This window comes from Narcine bancroftii, chromosome 7 (genome assembly GCF_036971445.1).
Source record: "Narcine bancroftii isolate sNarBan1 chromosome 7, sNarBan1.hap1, whole genome shotgun sequence".
Classification (NCBI taxonomy): Eukaryota; Metazoa; Chordata; class Chondrichthyes; order Torpediniformes; family Narcinidae; genus Narcine; species Narcine bancroftii.
In genome coordinates this window covers 183,444,316-183,466,749 of record NC_091475.1, presented here as the reverse complement: position 1 = coordinate 183,466,749, position 22,434 = coordinate 183,444,316, and the positions used below count along the sequence as shown (strand labels likewise).

At 39.5% G+C, this 22,434-nt stretch overlaps 2 protein-coding genes across 24 annotated transcripts in view; one reads left to right on the top strand and one right to left on the bottom strand.

The window, feature by feature from the left end:
* nbeaa (neurobeachin a) overlaps positions 1-22,434 on the bottom strand; it is a 1,045,297-nt gene that overhangs the window by 785,729 nt on the left and 237,134 nt on the right. The gene's annotated exons all lie outside the window — the stretch shown is intronic.
* Positions 1-22,434, top strand: part of LOC138740069 (E3 ubiquitin-protein ligase TRIM62-like) — a 34,238-nt gene that overhangs the window by 5,920 nt on the left and 5,884 nt on the right. Inside the window, exons 2-6 of the mRNA XM_069892494.1 lie at positions 4,932-5,027; positions 6,786-6,860; positions 16,818-16,829; positions 16,935-17,168; positions 17,276-17,298. Coding sequence (XP_069748595.1) covers positions 4,932-5,027; positions 6,786-6,860; positions 16,818-16,829; positions 16,935-17,168; positions 17,276-17,298 — 440 coding nt within the window. The remainder of the gene's footprint in view (positions 1-4,931; positions 5,028-6,785; positions 6,861-16,817; positions 16,830-16,934; positions 17,169-17,275; positions 17,299-22,434) is intronic.

Sequence of the window (22,434 nt, the reverse complement as noted above, 5' to 3'; positions counted from 1 at the left end):
ACATCAGCATGGGGAGTGAAGGGGTTTCCAGAGCACTGGCATTGATTGTCCTGGATCATGCAATAGCTCACTAATTGGATAACTCGACGATAGAGGTGAGGGTAAACAGACATTTGACTGATTGCTTAGTAGACACTGGCTCCACTGAGAGCTTTATAAACTCTGCTACTGCTCTGCGGTGCATCTTAAGAGTGTACCCGATGGATTATCGTATTTTCTTAGCTTCGCACTCATACTCTGTAATGATCCAGGGGTATTGCACAATACATCTAACTGTAAAAGGGGAGAATTTTGTCAGTTCCGATTGTATGTACTGAAGGGTTTGTGTGCTCTGTGTTGCTAGGTCTGGACTTCCTGTGTCACCTCCAAAGCGTGACCATGGAGTACTCTGGCCCACTTCCTCCAATCACGGTGCGGAATGGAAGGTCCCAAAAGCCAGTCACCATATGTGGTCTCTCCACCCTAAAGACCGATTACCCCCTCCACCCCACTGTTTCCAAACCTTCCCGATTGCAAACCAATTACTACAAAGAGCAGGTGATACAGTGTGGGGATTGGGAATTTATTACAGCGTCTGCTCAAAGAAAATATCATTGAGCCTAGCAACAGCCCATGGAGAGCCCAAGCGGTCGTCGTGAAAAGGGAAGAAAAGTCCAGGCTAGTGATTGACGATAGCCAAACAATTATTCGTTTCACACTCCTGGACGTGTAACCCCTCCCTCGAATTTCAGACATGGTAAACGAAATTGTGCAGTATCAGGTCAATTTGACCATCGACCTGAAAGTTGCATACCATCAGTTACCGATCCATTCTGAGGACCACCCCTACACAGCATTTGAGGCATACAAAAGGCTCTATCAGTTCCAGAGGGTCCCCTTTGGCATCACTAATGGGTCTCAGTCTTCCAGAAATAGAGTATGGGTAGAAGGCCACCTTCCCTTATCTCGACAATGTCACCATTTGTGGACACTCTCTGGAAGACCATGACGCCAACCTCCAGAGGTTTCTACACATGACCAAGGCCCTGAACCTCATGTACAACTCTGGTGATCCTGGGCTACATGGTGGAGAATGGCATCATTGGCCCTGACCCCAATCGAATGTGCCCCCTGTTAGATCTCCTGATCCTGAAAAACATGAAAGCCTTTTTAAATTTTTTTTAATTGTTCACACTGTGAACCATATCAACCAAAATATGTACAAGCGTTTCTCATTAAATATACACAGAAGCATTTTCTCCCTTTTTCTCCCCTTCCCTCCCTCCCCCCTTCCCAACCCCCTCCAAAACCAATAAATATTCAACATATACAATACAATAAAACCATAAAACAATGCCTTCACACAAAGGAAAATAAACAAGAAAAATGCATCATCTACTTTTACACACTGAATCAAGTCCTTTTGTCTTCTTATCATTTTAGAGGTTGGAGGTCCGAGGCAAGCTCTCTCTGTTATGTTCCATGTATGGTTCCCAAATCTGTTCAAACAATGTGACTTTATTTTTTAAATTATATGTTATTTTTTTCCAATGGAATACATTTATGAATTTCCATGTACCATTGTTATATTCTCAGGCTCTCTTCCATTTTCCAAGTTGACATTATACATTTTTTTGTTACTGCTAAGGCTATCATAATGAATAAGACCATGAAAGCCTTAAGGGGTGCCTGGTCTTCTTCTCCTACTATGCCCAGTAGGTCCCTCAATACACGGATAAGGTCCGCCCCCTCTTAAACTCCACCTCTTTCCCATTGTTGGCGAAGCCCAGGCAGCTTTCGACTAAGTTTGGAGCTATATTGCAAAGGCCACCATGCATATGGTGAACGAGAGTGCACCCTTCTAGGTGGAAAGAAGTGATGCCTCTGATGTAGCTCTAGCCATTACCCTTAACCAGGTGGGCAGGCTGGTTGCCTATGAGCTTCAGAACCCATCTGTGGAGAAAAAGGCTCAAGCCATTGTCGAGGCACTGAAGGCATTACCTGGCCGGCAGAAAATTTACACTGCTCACTGACCAGCGATTGGTGGCATTTATGTTTAATAATGCAAAAAGAGGAAAAATAAAGAATGATAAGATCACTAGGTAGAGGATCAACTCTCCACCTATAATTATAACACAGCATACAGGTCAGGTACTCTCAATGAACCTCCAGATATCTTGTCAAGAGAAAGCAGTGCCTCTGCACCTACCGGCCAGTTGCAGTCACTGCACGATGAGCTTTGCCACCCAGGCATCAATCACTTTACTCATTTTATCAAGGCATGCAATCTGCCCTACACCGCTGAGGACATCAAGGAAATGACCATGTCCTGCCAGGTCTGTGCAGAGTGCAAATCTGCCCTACACCGCTGAGGGCATCAAGGAAATATCCATGTCCTGCCAGGTCTGTGCAGAGTGCAAGCGCACTTCCACCACTCCATCAAAGCGCACCTGATAAAGGTATCCTGCCCCTTCAAATGACTCATGTCAATTTCAAGGGTCCCCTCCCTTCCACCAATGGAAATGTGTACTTTCTGAGCGACAAGTACTCACGTTTTCCATTCGCCATTCCCTGCCCAGACATGACCACCACCACAGTCAGTCATCAGGATCTTTCATTCTACTTTCACCCTGATCGGGTATCCCAGCTATGGATACTGAGGCTCATTATATATGAATGAAGAGCTATGCCAGTACCTGCTCATAAGGGGCCTTGACCAGGACAACTAGCTACAATCCCTGGGGGAACGGACAACTTGAAAAAGAGAACACAACTGTATAGAAGACCATGAAATTGGCTCTCCAGTCAAAAGGCCTTCCAGACTCATGCTGGCAAGAAGTCCTACCCATGGAGCTCTGCTCCATAAGGTAATTCCTCTGCACGGTGACCAACGCAACTCACCACGAGCTTATGTTTATGTTCCAGAGGAAATCCACATCTGCGACTACTCTCCTGGCTTGGCTAATGGCACCAGGGCCAGTCCTTCTGAGAAAGCATGTGAGGAGGAGCAAGACAGACAGACAAACAGACAGACCCCCAACATGGCATACCCTGGTGGCAGAGAGGACACCATCTCAGTCAGAGACCTGCCACCCTCCAGAACTGAGGATCTGATGCCTCAAGTGAGCCAGGAACTACTGAATACCCCACTGAGGGTCCTGGAGAACACTGCTCGGGAAGTGGTCCAATTCACCCCATGACCCGAGCCAGAACCCTCGAGACCCACTGACCCTGTACCACAGGGGGTCCAGGAAGTTCAGAAAGCCCAGAGTCCTCCAGTAATGCAGCACTCGACCAGAATTACTAGACACCCTGACAGACTAAACTTGTAAATATTTGTAAAACATTTTTTTTAATGAATGGTCTCTGTTTTTCACCCACAGGCTCAATTCTGAAGGAAGGAGTGAATGCAGTGAACTGGAATGTCTATGTAATGTCTATATACTATTTATGTATTGTTCAGATGGCTGGCTCCTCCCTTGGCTCCATGCTCACCTACCCCAATATAAATCTGGGTTTCCCACCCTACCTCAGATTCATTTGAGGACTATTGTATCTACCAGCCACTGATTGTAAGCTATTAAAAGCGAGTTTGTACTCCGCACTTGTCTTTGAGTACAATCAGTCACGTTACAACGTGGAAATCAGAACAAAAGTAAGGAAAATAAATAGGCAGCGGAAACAAAGCAACAATGGAATCAATGGAAAGTGTAAAAATTAAAAGAACCATATTTAAATTGTTGCAGCATTTGCAACTCAATAGATAAATTATGAGCATAAAAAGAAACAAAAAGGTATAAACTAGTTGCCATTATGGAAAATTGGTTGCAGGACAATTAACGATTTAGGAAGAGCAGGCGAAGCAAACAGTAGGAGAGACTTAGTGGGTCATACAGCACCTACCGAGACAATAGGATAGTCAACATTTCAGTTTGAGGCATTGCACCAGGACTGAGAATGTTGATGGTAGGAAGCCTGTTGAAAGAGGTGAGAGAAGAGGGATGATGCAGGGGCTGACGGGTGATGGGTGGAAACAGGTGAGGATCCAGATGATTGGCAGATAGAGCCAGGTGAGGAGAAGTGGCAGAGTAGGGAAACAGTGGTGGATGGGTGATATTAGAGACGGATAATGAGAAAAAGTGGGGCAGATGGACCCAAGTGATCAAGAGGAGGGTGGAGGTAGGGACAAGGGCTGGAAGGTGATAAATAGGGACATAAATATCACTGAAGGCAATGTAGTTACAGCAAGTGATTGTGCATGGTGGGGAGGAGAACGTGAGATGGTGACCTTTATCCAGATAAGATTTGCAAAAAAAAGAGTAAATCTGTCTTACAGGAATGTGAAATATTTATGCTTCTCAATTTAAATCATTTAAGCCCTGAACAAGATTACTTTCTTTAAAATATATAAAAGTCATCATCAAATGTTACATCGAACCAATTTTGTTCTTCCACATGAACCAATCTGGCAAATATCAGACGCAATGCAGGAGGACCTCAGTGGGTCAGGAAACATCCAAGGAAGGGGAAAACTTTTCGAGCACAATTTATTGTGTATCCAAGACAGTTATTGCTTTGACATTAATTAATTAATTTTCCATTTCAACTGCCTTCCCCTCCTCTTTCAGGCCAAACATTGTAATTCTCCATTCAGAATCAACAAGTTATATCACTGAGCACAATGAAAACTGAACTGAAGATTTTATTGCTTTCATAGCTGTTGAAGGACCATAAACCAGGTTCTTACTAAATACTATTTTGAAAATCTCTTCCATGATTATGCACTTCATAAGAGCATTAACATGAAGCCCTTTGTTGAGACACAATATGATACTACTCAGGATTGTATAATATCAGGTTACTAATGAGTGCAGTCATTAATTTCCTTTGCTTTTATCACTTCTCAGCCTTTTGGCTAAGATCAAGTGTAATTTCCTTTGCTCTATTATCAGTTGACTTTCACAGAAAACATGAAACAGCTTAATCTCAAGAGGAGTAAAGCAGAAGAAGCTGTCAAACAACTTCGGGAATTGAATTGCCATGTGTTAGTAAGTGTTACATTGAAAACTCGTCATATTTTTACAATTATTGGTATTTTATATTATTTCTAAAATTATTACAATAAGGCTAAAAGCTCAATCTTTCCTTGATGAAAAAGATCAAGTTTGCTTAAGATTTACATTTAAATGTACAAGTAAGACAACATTAGAAGTACATGTAAAGTGGACAGGATAGGCGGAAGGCTGTCTTCCACCAATTTTTTTGGGTGAAGAAGAAATCAATACTGCCCTTTGAATCATGAGATATGCTAAACTGCTTTGAAGTATGAATACAGGGGGACATCATGTGATGTTGTGAGAAGCAGCACACACCCTAATGACTCCCGCGGGATTAATTTAAAAAAAGTCCATATTAAGAAAAGGTTTTTTTTATAAAAAATATTATAGAGTTAATTTAAGGTGATTAACAAAAGAAAAAATGTCAGCTAAGAAAGAAAAGACACCAAAATGAATACCTACCAAAAAATCGGAAGAAAAAAAAAGAAGAAAAAAGCTTGTCAACGAAGTAGGCCACTGAAGTCCTCTCCGGATCCTCCAGAGCCTTCTTGGCGGTATCCTGTCAAGATGGCGCCGGAGGAAAAATTTAAACTGCATCGCGCATGCATGAGAAGTCAGGCATGCACGGTATAGAAAAAGGTTTGAAAAAAAAATAAGAGCAGTCTGGCATCTCAACATCTGAACAAGAAGGAGATACATCTCCAGTGGAAGAAGCTTCAGAAGAGTATGAGAGTGAAGAAGAAATGTCAAGTTCAGAAGAGGAACGATTTAGAGGCAAGAAAAAGATTTTTAAGAAAGAAATTAATAAGATTGACTTTGGAAAATAATTTCAAATTGCTGTCTGCAGAAATGAAGCAAATTAAAACAGATTTGACACTTAAAGTGAATAATGCTTTAAATGTGATAAATAACATCTCACAGAGAGTTGTTAAGTTGGAAAATAAGATTCAAGATGTTCGAGAAGATTTTTTGGGGAAGATGGGACCTATACCATAATGATCTATACCATAATCTTAATCCCAGAGGGACCAGTCTATTGGTGGGGGCATTTGCTAGGGATTTTTGGGGGGGGGGGTTAAACTAGTATAGTTGGGGACAGGGTTTCAAATTAGACAGGACAGCAGGGTGAGGGTTTGTAGGGTAAGGAAAGAGACAGGTTTAAATAATTTGAGGGAGGAACAGCAGGAAGTAGTAAAAAGATGTTGTAGAAAAAATTGTGAGAATGGTAGAGAGGAGGATATGCAGAAGGTAGGATGTAGGATGTTTTTATTTTAATGCGAGGAGCGTAGTAAGGAAGCTGGATAAGCTAAAGGTGTGGATTGATATGTGGCATTATGATGTTGTGGCCATTAGCGAGATGTGGTTGAAGGAAGGTTGTGACTGGCAGTTGAATGTTCCAGGATTTTGCTGCTTTAGATATGACAGTTGGTGGATTAAGAGGGGGAGGTGTGGCATATTTTAGCAGTGCTGAGGCAAGATAGAATGGAGAGCTTGTCGAGGGAGGCAGCGTGGGTAGAGCTGAAAAATAAGAAGGGTGAGGTTACTATTATGGGGATATATTATAGGCCTCCAAATGGGGAAAGGGAGCTAGAAGAGCAAATGTGCAAGGAAATAGTTGAGATGTGCAGGAGAAATAAGGTGGTGTTGGTTGGGGATTTCAATTTTCCAAACATAGATTGGGAAATGCAGTCAGTAAAAGGGCAGGATGGCTTAGGGTTTATGCATTGTGTTCAGGATTGCTTTTTGCAGCAAATTGTTGAGATGCCAACTAGAGGGGGAGCGGTATTAGATCTGTTTGGGAATGCAATGGGGCAGGTGATGGAGGTAAGCTTTGGAGAGAGCTTCAGATCCAGTGATCATGGGTCCATTAGCTTTAGCTTAATGATGGAAAAGGATAGGTCGGGTCCAAGGTTGAAGGTCTTTGAGTGGTGGAAGGCCAGATATGGAGAAATGAGAAGGGATTTGCAGAGAGTTGTGTGGGCTGATCTTTTTGCCGGAAAGGATGTTTTCTGGTGAAATTAAGAAGTTGGTTTGGGACAAGAGGGAGGCCTATACCAAATATAAAAAAAACAAGGGATTGAGGAGATGTATGATCATTATTTAGATTGCAGGAAGAACCTTAAGAGGGAAATTAGAAAGGCAAAAAGAAGGTATGAGGTTCCCATAGCTAATAAGGCGAAGGTGAATCCTCAGGATTTTTACAGATATGTGAAGAGTAAAAGGAGGGTTAAGGATAGAATAGGTCCACTGGATGATGGGACTGGTGAACTATGTCAGGAAACGTATGAGATGGGAGAAATATTGAACAATTTTTTCTTGTCCGTATTCATGAGGGAAAGTGACATTGGTCTATATGAGATAAGAGAGGCAAAGGGCTTAGTTATGGAGAGGATATGGATTAGTAAAGCAAGGGTTTTGGAGCTTCTAGGGTCAATTAAGGTGAATAAGTCTCCTGGTCTTGATGGGATTTTTCCAAGGACTTTAAGGGAGGTCAGGGAACAAATAGCAGGGGCACTAACAGTGATTTTTCAAAGATCACTGCAGGAGGGGGTGGTACCACAGGATTGGAGGGTTGCAAATGTAGTTCCATTGTTCAAAAAAGGCATTAGGTGTAGACCAAGCAATTATCGGCCAGTAAGTTTGACTTCGGTGGTGGGGAAGGTTATGGAGGGTATTCTTCGAGATAGTATATATGCATATCTGGATAGGCAGGGATTGATTAGGGGCACCCAGCATGGGCTTGTAAAAGGAAAGTCATGTTTGACGAACCTTGTTGAGTTTTTTGAGGAAGTAACAAAATAGGTGAATGAAGGTAAAGTGGTTGATGTGATCTATTTAGATTTTAGTAAAGCTTTTGATATTTTGAGAATGTGTCATGGTCTGGAGGACAGTTTAGAATGTTGGGATTTCAAAAAGGATGAACATTCCAAAGGCAGCCAGAAGGATCCAGTTGTTCCTCTCTCTGCGAGCAACACAAGAAGTCAACTTTGAATTTTGTGCTCTCTCTCTCTCTCTCTCTCTCTCTCTCTCTCTCTCTCTCTCTCTCTCTCTCTCTCTCTCTCTCAAAGATCTTTTGGCTTCAGTTTATCAAACAAACTGAATTTTGTTTATGATCTTTGCTTCGGTTGCGATCGAAGTTTTGTGAGTCTTGTGTTTTTTGTGTTTTGTGTCTAAATTTTTCTGTGGGCTGGTTGGAAATATAACTTAGACTTTAATTCTTCTTCTCTTCTTTGGCTTGGCTTCGCGGACGAAGATTTATGGAGGGGTAATGTCCACGTCAGCTGCAGGCTCGTTTGTGGCTGACAAGTCCGATGCGGGACAGGCAGACACAGTTGCAGCGGTTGCAAGGGATAATTGGTTGGTTGGGGTTGGGTGTTGGGTTTTTCCTCCTTTGTCTTTTGTCAGTGAGGTGGGCTCTGCGGTCTTCTTCAAAGGAGGTTGGTGCTCGCCAAACTGTGAGGCACCAAGATGCACGGTTTGAGGCGATATCAGCCCACTGGCGGTGGTCAATGTGGCAGGCACCAAGAGATTTCTTTAGGCAGTCCTTGTACCTCTTCTTTGGTGCACCTCTGTCACAGTGGCCAGTGGAGAGCTCGCCATATAACACGATCTTGGGAAGGCGATGGTCGTCCATTCTGGAGACGTGACCTATCCAGCGCAGTTGGATCTTCAGCAGCGTGGATTTGATGCTGTCGGCCTCTGCCATCTCGAGTACTTCGATGTTAGGGATGAAATCGCTCCAATGAATGTTGAGGATGGAGCGTAGGTGATGCCGGTAGAGGACCCATGATTCGGAGCCGAACAGGAGTGTGGGTATGACAACTGCTCTGTATACGCAAATCTTTGTGAGGGTTTTCAGTTGGTTGTCTTTCCAAACTCTTTTGTGTAGTCTTCCAAAGGCACTATTTGCCTTGGCGAGTCTGTTGTCTATCTCGTTGTCGATCCTTGCATCCGATGAAATGGTGCAGCTGAGATAGGTAAACTGGTTGACCGTTTTGAGTTTTGTGTGCCCGATGGAGATGTGGGGGGGCTAGTAGTCATGGTGGGGAGCTGGCTGATGGAGGACTTCAGTTTTCTTCAGGCTGACTTCCAGGCCAAACATTTTGGCAGTTTCCGCAAAACAGGACGTCAAGCGCTGAAGAGCTGAAGAGCCAGACTTTAATTACATATGTTATATTTAGGCTAGGGAATTTATTAGTTTTACACAGTTATAGAAATTAGCATAGTAACTAGTGGGCATTGTTACAAAAGTGGGGGGGATTTTAAATTAAAGTTTGAAGGTGAATTTTTTTGTTAATAAAGTAATTGTTCATCTTTACCCCTGTGTGATATGCCTTCTTTGTGGTTGCTGGTTTGATCTAGTAACAACGGAGAGTGGGAGGTTTGAGCTAGTGGAGTTGTTCTAGTGAACTGGTGCGGACTCAAAAGTCTGACATGGCCTGTTTCCACTCCATAAATGGTTATTTGGTTATATGGTCTAACATGTCTGAAGTTATGAAGAGCAGTTGATTTTGATGAATGAAAATCTTTTGGAAAAAGTTGATATTCTGGAAAATTATAGTAGAACAAATAATGTTAAAATAGTGGGGATGTCTAAAGGTAAAGGGGAAGAAGATGTGATTCATTTTTTTTTCAAGAATGAATACTGAAGATATTTGGAGAAGAACATTTTGATGACAAGATTTTAATTGAGAGAGCTCATAGAGCTCTGAGACCAACCCAAAGAACTTGTTCTATCCTGGTTAGATTTTTGAACTACCAGGATAGAGAGCAGCTTCTAGGTTTGGTGATGAGAAGAGCTAGAGAACATGGACCTTTGAGCTATGAAGGGGATAAGATTTTTTTTTTATCCAGACAAGCCAAGTTCTATTAAAGAAAAGGAGAGAATTTAATCCAGTTAAGAAAATTTTATATGATAAAGATTATAGATTTGTTTTGCGCTATCAAGCTACTTTGATAACTTATACCAAGTTAACAGAATATGTTTTTGACAAACTATGTACAAGCTGAAGAATATGCTCAGAATTTTTCTAAAATTCAAGCAACAGAGGGTACTAATCTGTTGCAATGAATTTAATGTATAAAGATAGGGGGTGTATTCCCTCCCCCCCTTTTTTTTTGCTTTTCTCTTTGATGGATGAGGAATTTATATATTGGATGAAACTGTTGGTAGATAAGAAGTTCTTTTTTTCCTGCGGGGGTTGGGGTTTTGTTAGTTTGATTTCTGGTGACTGCATGTGTTTTCATGGTTTGGCCATGACCCATAAAATGGAGGGAGATAGTTCTAGCTCTTCTAGCACTTGGGGAGGGATTTTTGTTTTGCTCTTTTTTTCTTGTTTTTGTTTCTTTTTAGTGTAACAATATTAATATTTGGGGAGAATTTATAAGATTTAGAGTAGGTCACATACATTCACACATTTTAAAACAGATCTTATTTGAAAGACTGAAGAATTCACATTGCAGGATCTCTGGAGAATGTCAGTACCTTTCACAAGTAGGTGCTAATTGAACTAACATCCTAAAATGCTTGACTCCTGTTGTTTACTGGAGAAGGTGGGGGTTTTGCAAGACATGCTCTTTTTGGAGTTTCAGTTGGAAGAGAGAGAGAGTTGAGTAACAGCTCAGTCAGTCAGTCAGTCAGTGTGTGGGACACTGGCAAATAACTGAAAAGTGCAATCCAGGGAAAACTATTTGAAACTGATGAAAGCAAGTTCCAGAGCAGTAGATGGCTGAAAGTGCTATCTGTCTGATGTTTCTCTTGAAATAGAGGAAGGAATGGAATTCTGTGGTAGCTTGAAGAAAGAGGTTACCATCTAGAAGACCCGGATGGGGCAAGTTTCATCAGAGAGACCCTGATACCTGGTACCTCAGTTGTGGAAATCCTGGAGCAACAAATATCTCTCTCTCTGCAAACCCTACAAGAACCTTCCTGAGCAGTAAACATTTTCCTTTCAGCACCAAGCCTGGTGAACTTTATACATGTTAAATTCTGTGCAGAGTATGGTGATTGCCTACAACCAGAGAACTTGGAAGGAGAAGTGAGATTGAACTGTGAACCAAAGAACTTTTCTTGAATTTACACGCACATTACATACACGTGCGCTTAGAATTAGAATTGGGTAATTTGGGTTAGTATAGAGATTAGTATAAGAATAGAGTTAAGTTAAAATTTGATTCTATTTTCATGTCTGAAGTTGATTAAAAATAACTTATGTTTTAAAAACCACTTGTCTTGGTGAATGTCTATTGCTGCTCAGTTTTGGGGTCCTTTGGGCTCGTAACATTAGTAATCAAGTTCAATGTATTTAGTTTGAATTACTTAGAAGTTTTTGTATTGCAGATGATGACCTTCAGGACCAAATTATTTTGTGGGAATTCTTCCTGGATATGAGTGATGAAAAAGAATTTTATAAATAAGGAAAATGAATAAAGTAATTAAGGTTATGAGTTTTAATATTAATGGGATTAACGGAACAATTAGGAGAAAGAAAATTTTGTCTGAAATAAAGAAATTGGAGTTGAATTTTTTTTTGCAAGAGACTCATTTACTGAAAAATAACACTTAAAATTAAAAAGAGATTGAGTAGATCAAGTAGCTTCTTTCTTCATTTAATTCTAAGGCTAGAGGAGTGGCAAGTTTATTTAAGAAAAATCTGCCAGTTAAGATTTAAAATGTGATTACAGACCAACAGGTGGTTATATAATGGTAAATTGTCAAATATTTTCAGAGGATTCAACTTTGTTAAATATATATCCACCATATATAGATGATGAAAAATTTATAAAAAATACTTTTTTGAATTTGCCAGATGTTCAAGAAAATATTTTAGTAGGAGGAGATTTTAATTTCTGTTTGGATTCTTTATTAGATAAATCATCAAGAACAATAGTTAAATCTAAGGCAGCTAAAACTTTGTTATATTTATGAAGGATTTAAACTTAATTGATATATGGAGAAGGATACATCCTAGAGATAGAGATAATTCTTTTTATTCTAATATATTTGATACATATTCTAGAAATGATTTTTTTTTTTGCTTTTGGCTCAAAACCAATCAAGAGTTTTGAATTTTGATTATAAAACAAGAATATTATCTGATCCTTCTCCATTGTTGATTGAATCGGAATTTGTTGAAAAGCAACAGTCAGTATATAGGTGGAAATCACATTATTTATTATTGAAAATTGAAGATTTTTGTATTTTTATAAGACAACATATAGAATTGTCTTGTGATACAAATTCATATTCAATAGAAGATAAGTTTATTATTTGGGATGCATTAAAAGCTTACTTATGAGGACAAATTATAAGATACACTTCAAAAATTAAAAAGAGGACTATATGAAAGATATGGATAAATTAGAAAAAGTAATAACAGTATTGGAAAAAGAAATTCAAAAATCATCATCAGAGAATAAATATAGATGTTTAAATAATAAGAAATTACAATATAATACAATGTTGACTTATAGAACAGAGAAAATTATATTTTGATCTAAACAGAAATATTATGAATTAAGAGAAAGATCTCATAAAGTTTTAGCTTGGCAATTAAATGGAGAACAGACTTCTAGAACAATTAATGCAATAAAACAAAATAATAATGAAGTGACATTTAAACCACAAGAAATAAATGAAACTTCTGTAGAATCTTATGAAAAAATATATACATCTGAATCATTTCCAGCTGAACTTAATAAAGACTTTAAAAATTTAATAATTTTTTTTATTTATGAAGGCAATAGAACAAGTTTGCAGATCACACAATCTTCCAGAAACTTTTTCAACTGTGATAATTACATTTATTCCTAAAAAAGAGAGATCCATTAAAACCAGCTTCATATAGACCTATTTGTTGTTAAATGTTAATTATAAAATTATAGCAAATGTATTAGAAAATAGAATTAATGATTATCTTCCTGAATTAATAAATATGGATCAAAAAATATGTGGTGCAAAAAATATATAGCAGTAGCTTTAGATGCAGACAAAGCTTTTGATATGTTAGAATGGGATTTCTTGTTTAAAATTTTGAGTGAGTTTGGTATTGGATCAAATTTTGTAAATTGTCCTAAGGCTAAAGTAATAACTAAAGGACAGATATCTCAATCATTTAATTTGACTAGATCAAGCAGACAAGGATGTCCTCTATCTTCAGCTTTGTTTGCTTTGGCTATAAGACCTCTTGCACAAAGGATTCATACAGATCAGCAGTTGAAAGGGTTTGTAGTAAATCAAATTGAACATAAGATCAATTGATGTGTTAGTATATTTAACTCAACCACAACTATCATTACCTAGACTTTATAAGCAGTTAATAGAATATGGAAGAGTTTCAGGATATAAAATAAACTGCAATAAAAGTGAGGTATTGGAATTTGTACAGGGTGAATACTCACAGTGTCAAAAAGACATTCAATTTAAATGTACAGACAAGATTAAATATTTAGGTATACATATAAATAATAATTTGAAAATTTATATACATTAAACTATATTCCATTATTTAAGAAAATAGGCAAAGATTTTTAAAAGTGGGTAAATTTACCTATAACTTTAATTGGAAGAGTTAATTGTATTAAAATTAATGCTTTTCCAATAATTCAATATTTATTTCAAACTTTACCCATATCTACACCTCAATTTTTTTTTCAAGATTTAATCAATCAAGTTAGGAAATTTATTTGGAAAGGGAAAATGGCAAGAAAATCATTAGAAAAATTAACATGGAAATATGAATTAGGAGGATTACAGCTTCCTAATTTTAAGAATTATTACAAAGCAGCACAATTAAGATTTATTGTTTCTTTATTTGGGAAAGTTAAACCATTAGGGTGGAAATCAAATTAAATAAGATCGGAGAAACTATACCTGAAGAATTTATTTACAAATGGAACCAAGGTTAATAATGACTTCTGAAAGAAATGGTCCATTATTGAAGCATTTGATTAATATTTGGAATAAAATTAAATTAGAAATTGATGGAAATCTTTTGTTGTTAAAATGCCATTGATTTATCCTCTTTTAATTTTTTCAAAAGATAATCTTTTTTTGAATATTTGGAATAATAAAGGAATTTCTAAATTAGGAGATTTTTATGAAAATGATAGATTGATGTCATTTGATCAATTAAAAATTAAATATGATATTCTGTGTAATACACTTTTTTTGCTATTTTCAACTGAGAGCTTATTTAAGAGAGAAATTAGGATTAGATATGATTTAAATGATTCTACAGATTTTGAACAGTTAATTGTTGATAGAAAGGTGAAAAAATTTATTTCAATAGCATATATGATGTTACAAGAAAAAACACCAAAATTAGGTTTGTTTAAGTCAAAAGAAAGATGGGAATAAGATTTAAATATATCAATAGATCAATAGGTTTGGCAAGATTTATGTGAAGAGGTTATGTCCAATACAATTAATGTAAGATATAGATTACTTCATTATATTTTTTACATCAATTATATATTATAGCTCAGAAATTGAATAGATGGAAATCAAATATATTGGATCAATGTTTTAGATGTGAAGAAGATAATGGAATTTTTATCCATTCTACATGATCTTGTTTAAAGGCTAAACATTTTTGGATTTCCATTAGTAAGTTTTTACGATGGGTTACGGGTGTTGTTTTTCCGTTAAATCCTGAATTATTGTTTATGGGAAATTTTGAGAATATAATTCCTAAATTATCTTTAGACAATAGACAATAGGAGCTGGAGTAGGCCCTTCGGCCCGTCGAGCCAGCACCGCCATTTTACAGATCATGGCTGATCACTACCATCAGTACCCCTTTCCAGCCTTATCCCCATAACCCTTAACTCCTTTGCCTACTAGAGTCTTATCTAACTCTCTTTTGAACATAATCAGCGAATCTGCCTCTACCACCCTCTGTGGCAGAGCATTCCACAGATTCACACTTCTCTGGGTAAAAAAATGTTTTCTCATATCCGTCCTAAAGGGCCTACCCTGTATTCTTAAACTATGCCCTCTAGTCCTCGTCTCCCCCATCATTGGGAACAAGTAATCCGACTTCACCCTGTCTATCCCCCTGATAATTTTGTATACCTCAATCATGTCCCCCCTCATCCTTCTAAACTCCATCGGATACAAGTCCAGTTTTTCTAGCCTTTCAGCATATGTCAACCCCGCCATCCCTAGAACCAACCTTGTAAATCTGCGCTGCACACCCTCTATAGCTAGTATGTCCTTCCTCAAAATTGGAGACCAGAACTGGACGCAATACTCCAGGTGGGGTCTCACCAGGGCCTTGTACAACTTATCAGATTTTCGATTGAAATTTGTTAAATTAGTTTTGGTAATAGCAAGGAAATGTGTTGTTGTTACTTAGAAATTAGATGTTTCATTAACATTAGGAAGATGACAAACAGAGATTCAAAGTTGTATTCCATTAGAAAAAAAATACATACAATTTGAGGGGTAAATATTCTGTATTTTTACAGATTTGGAGCTCGTATGCTCAAACATTGAGATTAAAATTATAAATAGTTCTTTCGTGTTCTCCAGATCGGTGAAGTCTTCCCTGAAAAATGAGTAATGGTTTCTTTTTGAAAAATGTTTTTTTGGAATCTTTGAGCATCCTCTGAAGCAATCCAATTCAATATGTAACTAGATAATTATATATTTTAGGTATTCGTTTTTAGTAGGGGTAATAAGGGTTAGGGTGGGGGGTAGGGATTAATTGGGGTGTTGGGGTTTTTAAGTTTTTTTATTTTCTTTTTTATATATATATCTAAATCAGCATGTATTTTGTAAGTTCTGTAACAGTGTGATTTATGATTTTATTAATTGTCATACATGCATTGATTTTAAATAAAATATTTAAAAAAGAAGTATGAATACAGAATAGTTTATTGTTAAACACTTAATTGGAAAAGAAGCTATTGAAAACTGGCCCAGAGAAGGTCCACTAGAAGTACTACTATGTTCCAAAGACAGGTTAATCACAATATTACAATGCTATTTTCCTTATAATGTTCTTGTCTTATCTTTTATTGCGGTTTTCATAAAACACAGAACATTGCAGCACATTACAGACCTTTCAGCCCTCAATATTGTGCCAACTTATATATTCCTACCAATAAAAAAGTACGAAATACTTCCTATTTTTCTTTCATCCACATGCCTGTCTAAGAGTCTCTTACATGCCCCTAATGTTTCAGCCTCCACCACCATCCCTGGCAAGGCATTCCAGACACCCATATCTCTTTGTGTAAAAAACTTACCCCTGATGTCTCCCCTAAACTTTCCTCCCTTCTCAATGTGGAGATGTCCCCTCATGTTTGCTATTCCTCCCCTTGGAAAAAGGTGCTGGCTGTCCACCTTATCTATGCCTCTTTGAATCTTGTAGGCCTCTATTAAGTTTCTTTTCATCTTATTTTTCTCCAAAGAGACAAATTCCCAGTTTTGCTAACCTTTAAAATAAGTCAAATGAGTATTGGAAAAGTTCATAACTGTAATATGGAAAACGAATCAAGTTTAAAACTAGTTAATAGAATAAGTCATTTCTTTCTTTTACTGGCCCTAGATCTTTATTGTGATTGGATAAGTGAAAACAGCAAAACCAGACACTTAAACTCAAATTCAGTGGTGTGAATCCAACCATAGTCAAGTCTTTCTGTACTCTGAATAGTTCATGCCCAATACACGCCATGATTGGAGTAGACTTTTAAAATTCACAGTGGGCAATGATGGAAGTGAAATGTTAAATTAATTATTTTTCATAATTTTCCCTGTTCTTTATTTATTCTTAGCCTGAAAATGAGGTAATGAATTGAAAGATCTGCTCCTCAAGTAAAACATAAATATTTAAAATCTGGGTTATTTCTGATAAAGGAATCTAAAGTGCTTTGGATTATTAATTCATGTAGGCAGCATATTCTGGATATCTGGAAAAAGCCATTCATCATTACAAGGGAATTAAAGCACTTATTGAAGATGATGAGCAGCAGACGATTCGGTTTATTGAAGCTGATCGACAGACTGCCACTATATACATCGAAACACAGACCCAAGACTGGCTGGAAGAGCTTGATGATATAAAAAGATCCATTCAACACATAAATGCCATTTTAAATCAAAGTGACTCATTCAGGTTTCTAAAGGTAACCTGGGAAAATTATTAATTTTAGTATTTGAACATCAAGGTATTGATAATATTTTTTCATCAGAGCTGGACAGAAGATTAAACTTTTCTTTGTTTGTCTTGAAGGGAGCAAGCTGCAATGAATATCGGTAAGAAATTCACTATATCAATTCATTTTATTAGATACCATTACAGGGGCTGTACAATCAAAACCTTTGACTTCAACCACATAAAATTTAAAAATCTCATTGGCAAATTGTTGTGTACATGATTCATGCAGCTCAATCTCATGGTGGCTTTGCTGGCCATTTTTGATACACTGCATTTCCTTCGTGTCGTCCTGAAGTCATAAGGCATAAAAGAGAGCCAGCTGGCCCATTGTGTTCACATCAGCTCTCAGACAAGCAATCCAGTCAATCCCACTCCTGCTTAATCCCTGCAGCCTTGTGAGTTTATTTCCCTCAAGTACCTGCAATTTTTAAAAGTGTTTTGATCATCCCTCTTTTAAGATTCATGATACTCCTTTATCACTCACACGGAAATGAGTTCCACTTATTTAATTTAGAGATACAGCACAGTAACAGACCCTTGCGGCCCATGAGCCCAGACCACTGCTGCTCAAATACGCCCTCATAATTGACCCTGCAGATTTACCAATGTGTAAGCAGTTCCATTCTCTCCCTTACTCAAACACCAATTTTCGCCCCAATCCTCCCACAACTCTTTACTTGCCAGATGTGGTCACCAGGGTGTTCAATCATGCAGGTTACCAGCTAGATAATGGAGAAAACAATTTCCACCCACTCTGAGTTTCCAAGCTTCTCTCCTCTCTCTATCTCTCTCCCACCACCCCCCCCTCTCCCTCTCCCTCTCTCTCTCTCTCTCTCTCTCTCTCTCTCTCTCTCTCTCTCTCTCTCTCATTCTTAGGATTTTGTAACTACCAGCCACTGGTGATTTGGCTCAGGAATACAATCACCGGAGAGTGTTGTCCGATTGGTGTAATGATGGCAAAAAAAAATTAATGGGATTCAGTTTACATTTTTCTTTGCAAAGTAGGTACTTCACTTGAATCTCTGGGGGTCTTTAACTGCATCTGGTGCTCCCAATGTGGCCTTCTCTACACACAGAGACTGAACGCAGATCAGGATATTGTTTCATTAAACAGCCTTGCTCTGTCTGCTGCAACAATATGGACCTCCCAGAGACCAATTATTTTATTTCCACACACTGTTGCCACTCTGACATTTTTGTCAATGACCTCGTATACTGCCAAACCGAGGCGATCTGCTAATTGGAGGAATAACACCTTATATTTCATCTTGGCAGTCTCCAACCAGACATCAACTTCTCCAGTTTCCATTAACCCCCTCTTCCTGCTCTCTCTCTTCCCCTACCTCTCTGTCTCCTTTCCTCCAGCTCCTCAACCCTTTCTCTTCTTTCTCCTATCAGAGAGCAACCCTTCTTAGCAATCTGATCTTAGCAACTCTTATCCATTAGCCTTCCCCATCCTCCCTCTTCCTCCCTCCCCAATCTTTTTATTCAGACATCTCCCTGTTTTTTCCACATTTCCAATGAAGGGCACAGGCCTAAAATATCGACTGCCTTTTACCTCCTATGGATGCTGTGTTAATGTGGCATAATCAATGACCACCTGCAGACATGAAGCAAGAAGTCAAAGGCTTCATTAACCAGAAAACCTTGGCATGCCTCTACATGCTGCTGGCTCATGTCCAAGGCAGGTATGAGGGAGGAGAGAAGGGCTATCAGCTTTTATTAGATCTAACGGGGAGGAGCTACAGGTACAGAAGGCGGGCCAGCTGCCCAGTCCAGCAAGGTCATGCCTGCAGTACCGCGTTCCACCACAGTGACCTGTTGAGTTTCTCCAGGATTTTGTGTATTGGGTGCTTCACCTCATACCTGAGCAGAGTTGGTATAAAATAATGATGTTAAATTATATTTATCAGTGATCATTTTAAAAGTTTTATTTGACTGTAACTATTGCCTGTTTTAAAGCAACATGCTCAGTGGTGGTGATCCTAATTGGTGATCAGTTGGATTTTATCTTTTGATCAATGGTAACATAGAGGTATAGAACTGAGAAAGTGCCTAGTAATGAAGGCACTATGTAGCTATCTGCACACATACATAGTGAAAAGCTCTATGTCAATCGTTGAAATAAAACATAGAATTCTCCAAATTCTTTTGCCAAATTGTAAAGATCAATCATATCCAGGCGAAAGAACAAAGTAGCATATTTTAATGCAGAAACATGTCAAAAGTGAAACAAGGAATTACATTCTTAATTTTGTTTCTAATTATAAGAGTAATATCAATGTAAACAATTAAAAACATTCTTCTTTGGCTTGGCTTCGCGGACAAAGATTTATGGAGGGGTAATGTCCACGTCAGCTGCAGGCTCGTTTGTGGCTGACAAGTCCGATGCGGGACAGGCAGACACGGTTGCAGCGGTTGCAGGGGAAAATTGGTGGGTTGGGGTTGGGTGTTGGGTTTTTCCTCCTTTGTCTTATGTCAGTGAGGTGGGCTCTGCGGTCTTCTTCAAAGGAGGTTGCTGCCCGCCGAACTGTGAGGTGCCAAGATGCATGGTTTGAGGCGATATCAGCCCACTGGCGGTGGTCAATGTGGCAGGCACCAAGAGATTTCTTTAGGCAGTCCTTGTACCTCTTCTTTGGTGCACCTCTGTCACGGTGGCCAGTGGAGAGCTTGCCATATAACACAATCTTGGGAAGGCGATGGTCGTCCATTCTGGAGACGTGACCTATCCAGCGCAGTTGGATCTTCAGCAGCGTGGATTCGATGCTGTCGGCCTCTGCCATTTATTATTTATTTTTTTATCTCTCTTTCTTCTTGCAACCTTTACAATCCACATTGATCTAAGTCTCCAGGTCTGACATGATGTGGCATAATGAGTGCAGATAATGATAATGAGCTTAGGGTCATATACAGAAATACTATGAATAAAGGCCTACAATCAATAGCAACAAAAAGTGTTGTTATTCACAGTTACAGTTCGTGCAAGTAAAAAGTGACATTTCATTAGTGCAGATGGGTCCTTTTTCAGTTCCAGAGTAATTCTTGGTTACCTTCTTCCTGAAGGTAGCAGTAATAAGAGGTTGTGACTGGAGTGATGGGGGTCCTTTATGATGTTGGCTGAATTCTTGAGCAAGTGCCTCATAACGATGACTTCCATGGAATGGAAGTTAGAGCCCATGATGGTCTTAGCCATGTTTGATTCTCTCTTCAGCCTTCTGTGTTCCTGGACACTCAAATTGCCAAACCAGGCCATGGTGCAACCACTCAGTATGCTTTTCACAGAACCTCAAGAAGTTCGATGGAGTATTTGATGACAAATTTCCTCAGACATCCAAGAAAGTTGAGTGGACAGATTTCCCAATGTTAATGCTGAGCGAGAATGTCCTGCTGCTGAATTCCCTTGCAAATTAGCTTATGACTTTTGGCCAGTGAATTTTGGATGAGTTTTTCTATTCACATTTGTTCGGAGTCTTAAAACTTACTGATATTTAACTATGAAATATCAATGTTTCCTTATGTAACTAATTGCTAGTATTTCCCAGGAAAATTCAAGGCAATATGTTAATTTTTAAACAAGTAAACAACCCTAGGATCTGACAATAACTATCTGGGTCATACTGAATCCTTCCCATAAAATACAAATTTACAATGACTGCAATCTAGAAATAGTAATAAACAATTCAACCTCTCCAAACACTGATTTTCAGAAGTGTACAAACATTGAATTCAAGATTTAAATTTAGAACCTTCAAATTTAAGAGAATAAATTCTGAACTGTGGTGATGAAACCACAGAACAGGCCACGATCCCACCAGCCTACTGCAGGGGGCAACCACTGTACCTGCAGGCAGGCAATCCTGGAAGGCTAGCCCCACCTGGCTTGCTGTCAATCACCGACCTGTATATAGACTTGAGCCAGTCCCTCCCAAGTCAGTCAGACCCGTGGAGCCAGCAGAGGACAGTCAGGCACAAGTGTAGCTTGCAATTGAGGATGCGATTGAGGCGATCATTCAGACGCAGGCTGAAATTATCAACACCAAAAGAAACCCATGGTACTTCAGACCAAACTGGGCCCCTGCGCTTTCCAGGCTATCTGAGACTGTACGGACTTAGAAACTGAAATGGCCAACGTGGAGGGCATGTACAGACCCCCGACGAACGTGCTCTATGCCCAGTACCTGCTCAGCATCAGGGTGAAACAGCAGATGCCTATCTGGAGGCCCTGCATGAGCTAGCTTGCCCATGCACAACTGAGACTGGGGTGATGGAAGGGGAGATGGAGCAACTTGTCTGAGATGCCTGTATGCGAGAGTTGCGGTCGAGGGTGACCCGATAGAGACAGTGGAAGAAAATACTGCCTCCCTTACCAGAATCATGGAGGTAGTCCACTCTCTGGAAGCTGCAGCTCACCACGTAGAAGCCTTCAATGCTTGACTCCTCCAGCCTCCGACGTCAATGGCTGCAGTGGCTGAGGGGCCCCATGTGTAAGAGACAATCACTGTTGTCAGTACTGCAGGTCCTGGTGTGGATTGGACAGGCACTCCCAAAAGGGATTCCCAGCGAGGAACTCATATTGCTCCGGATGTGATAAGAAAGGCCACTTCACTAAGGTGTGCCTCTCTAGACCCACCGGAAGCACTGCAGCCCTCTACAATCGACCAGGAGCCCATGCAGATGCCGCCATGTGTGAATACTAGACAGTTGATAGTGGTAGTACAGGTACACAATCCTTTATCCAGTCCCTTGGGGGACAGTGTGTTCCGAATTTTGGATTTTTCTGGATTTTGGAAAGCCAGTTTTAAGCCCACCCGAATTGTGCTGCTGTATCCACCCCCTCCCCCTTCCAAACACGCTGCCGTCTCTCCCCCTCGCCCGCCCGACTTGCGCTGTCTGTCTCTCTCCCTTGCCTGCCCGACTCTGCGCTGCTGGTCTCTCGCCCGCCCGACTTGTGCTGCCGGTCTCTCGCCCGCCTGACTCGTGCTGCCATCTCTCCCCCTCGCCCAACTGACTTGCACTGCCATCTCTCTCCCCACTTGCCAGATTTTGGAGCTTTCCGGATTTTAGATGACCGGATAAAGGATTGTGTACCTGTACTGAGAGCTTTGATTGGGTTCAAGAGTAGAGGGGTCATGTTGCAATTCTACAAATCTCTAGTGAGACTATACTTGGAGTATTGTGTTCAGTTGAGAAGGTGCAGAGGAGATTTACCAGATGTAACCTGGAATGGAAAATAG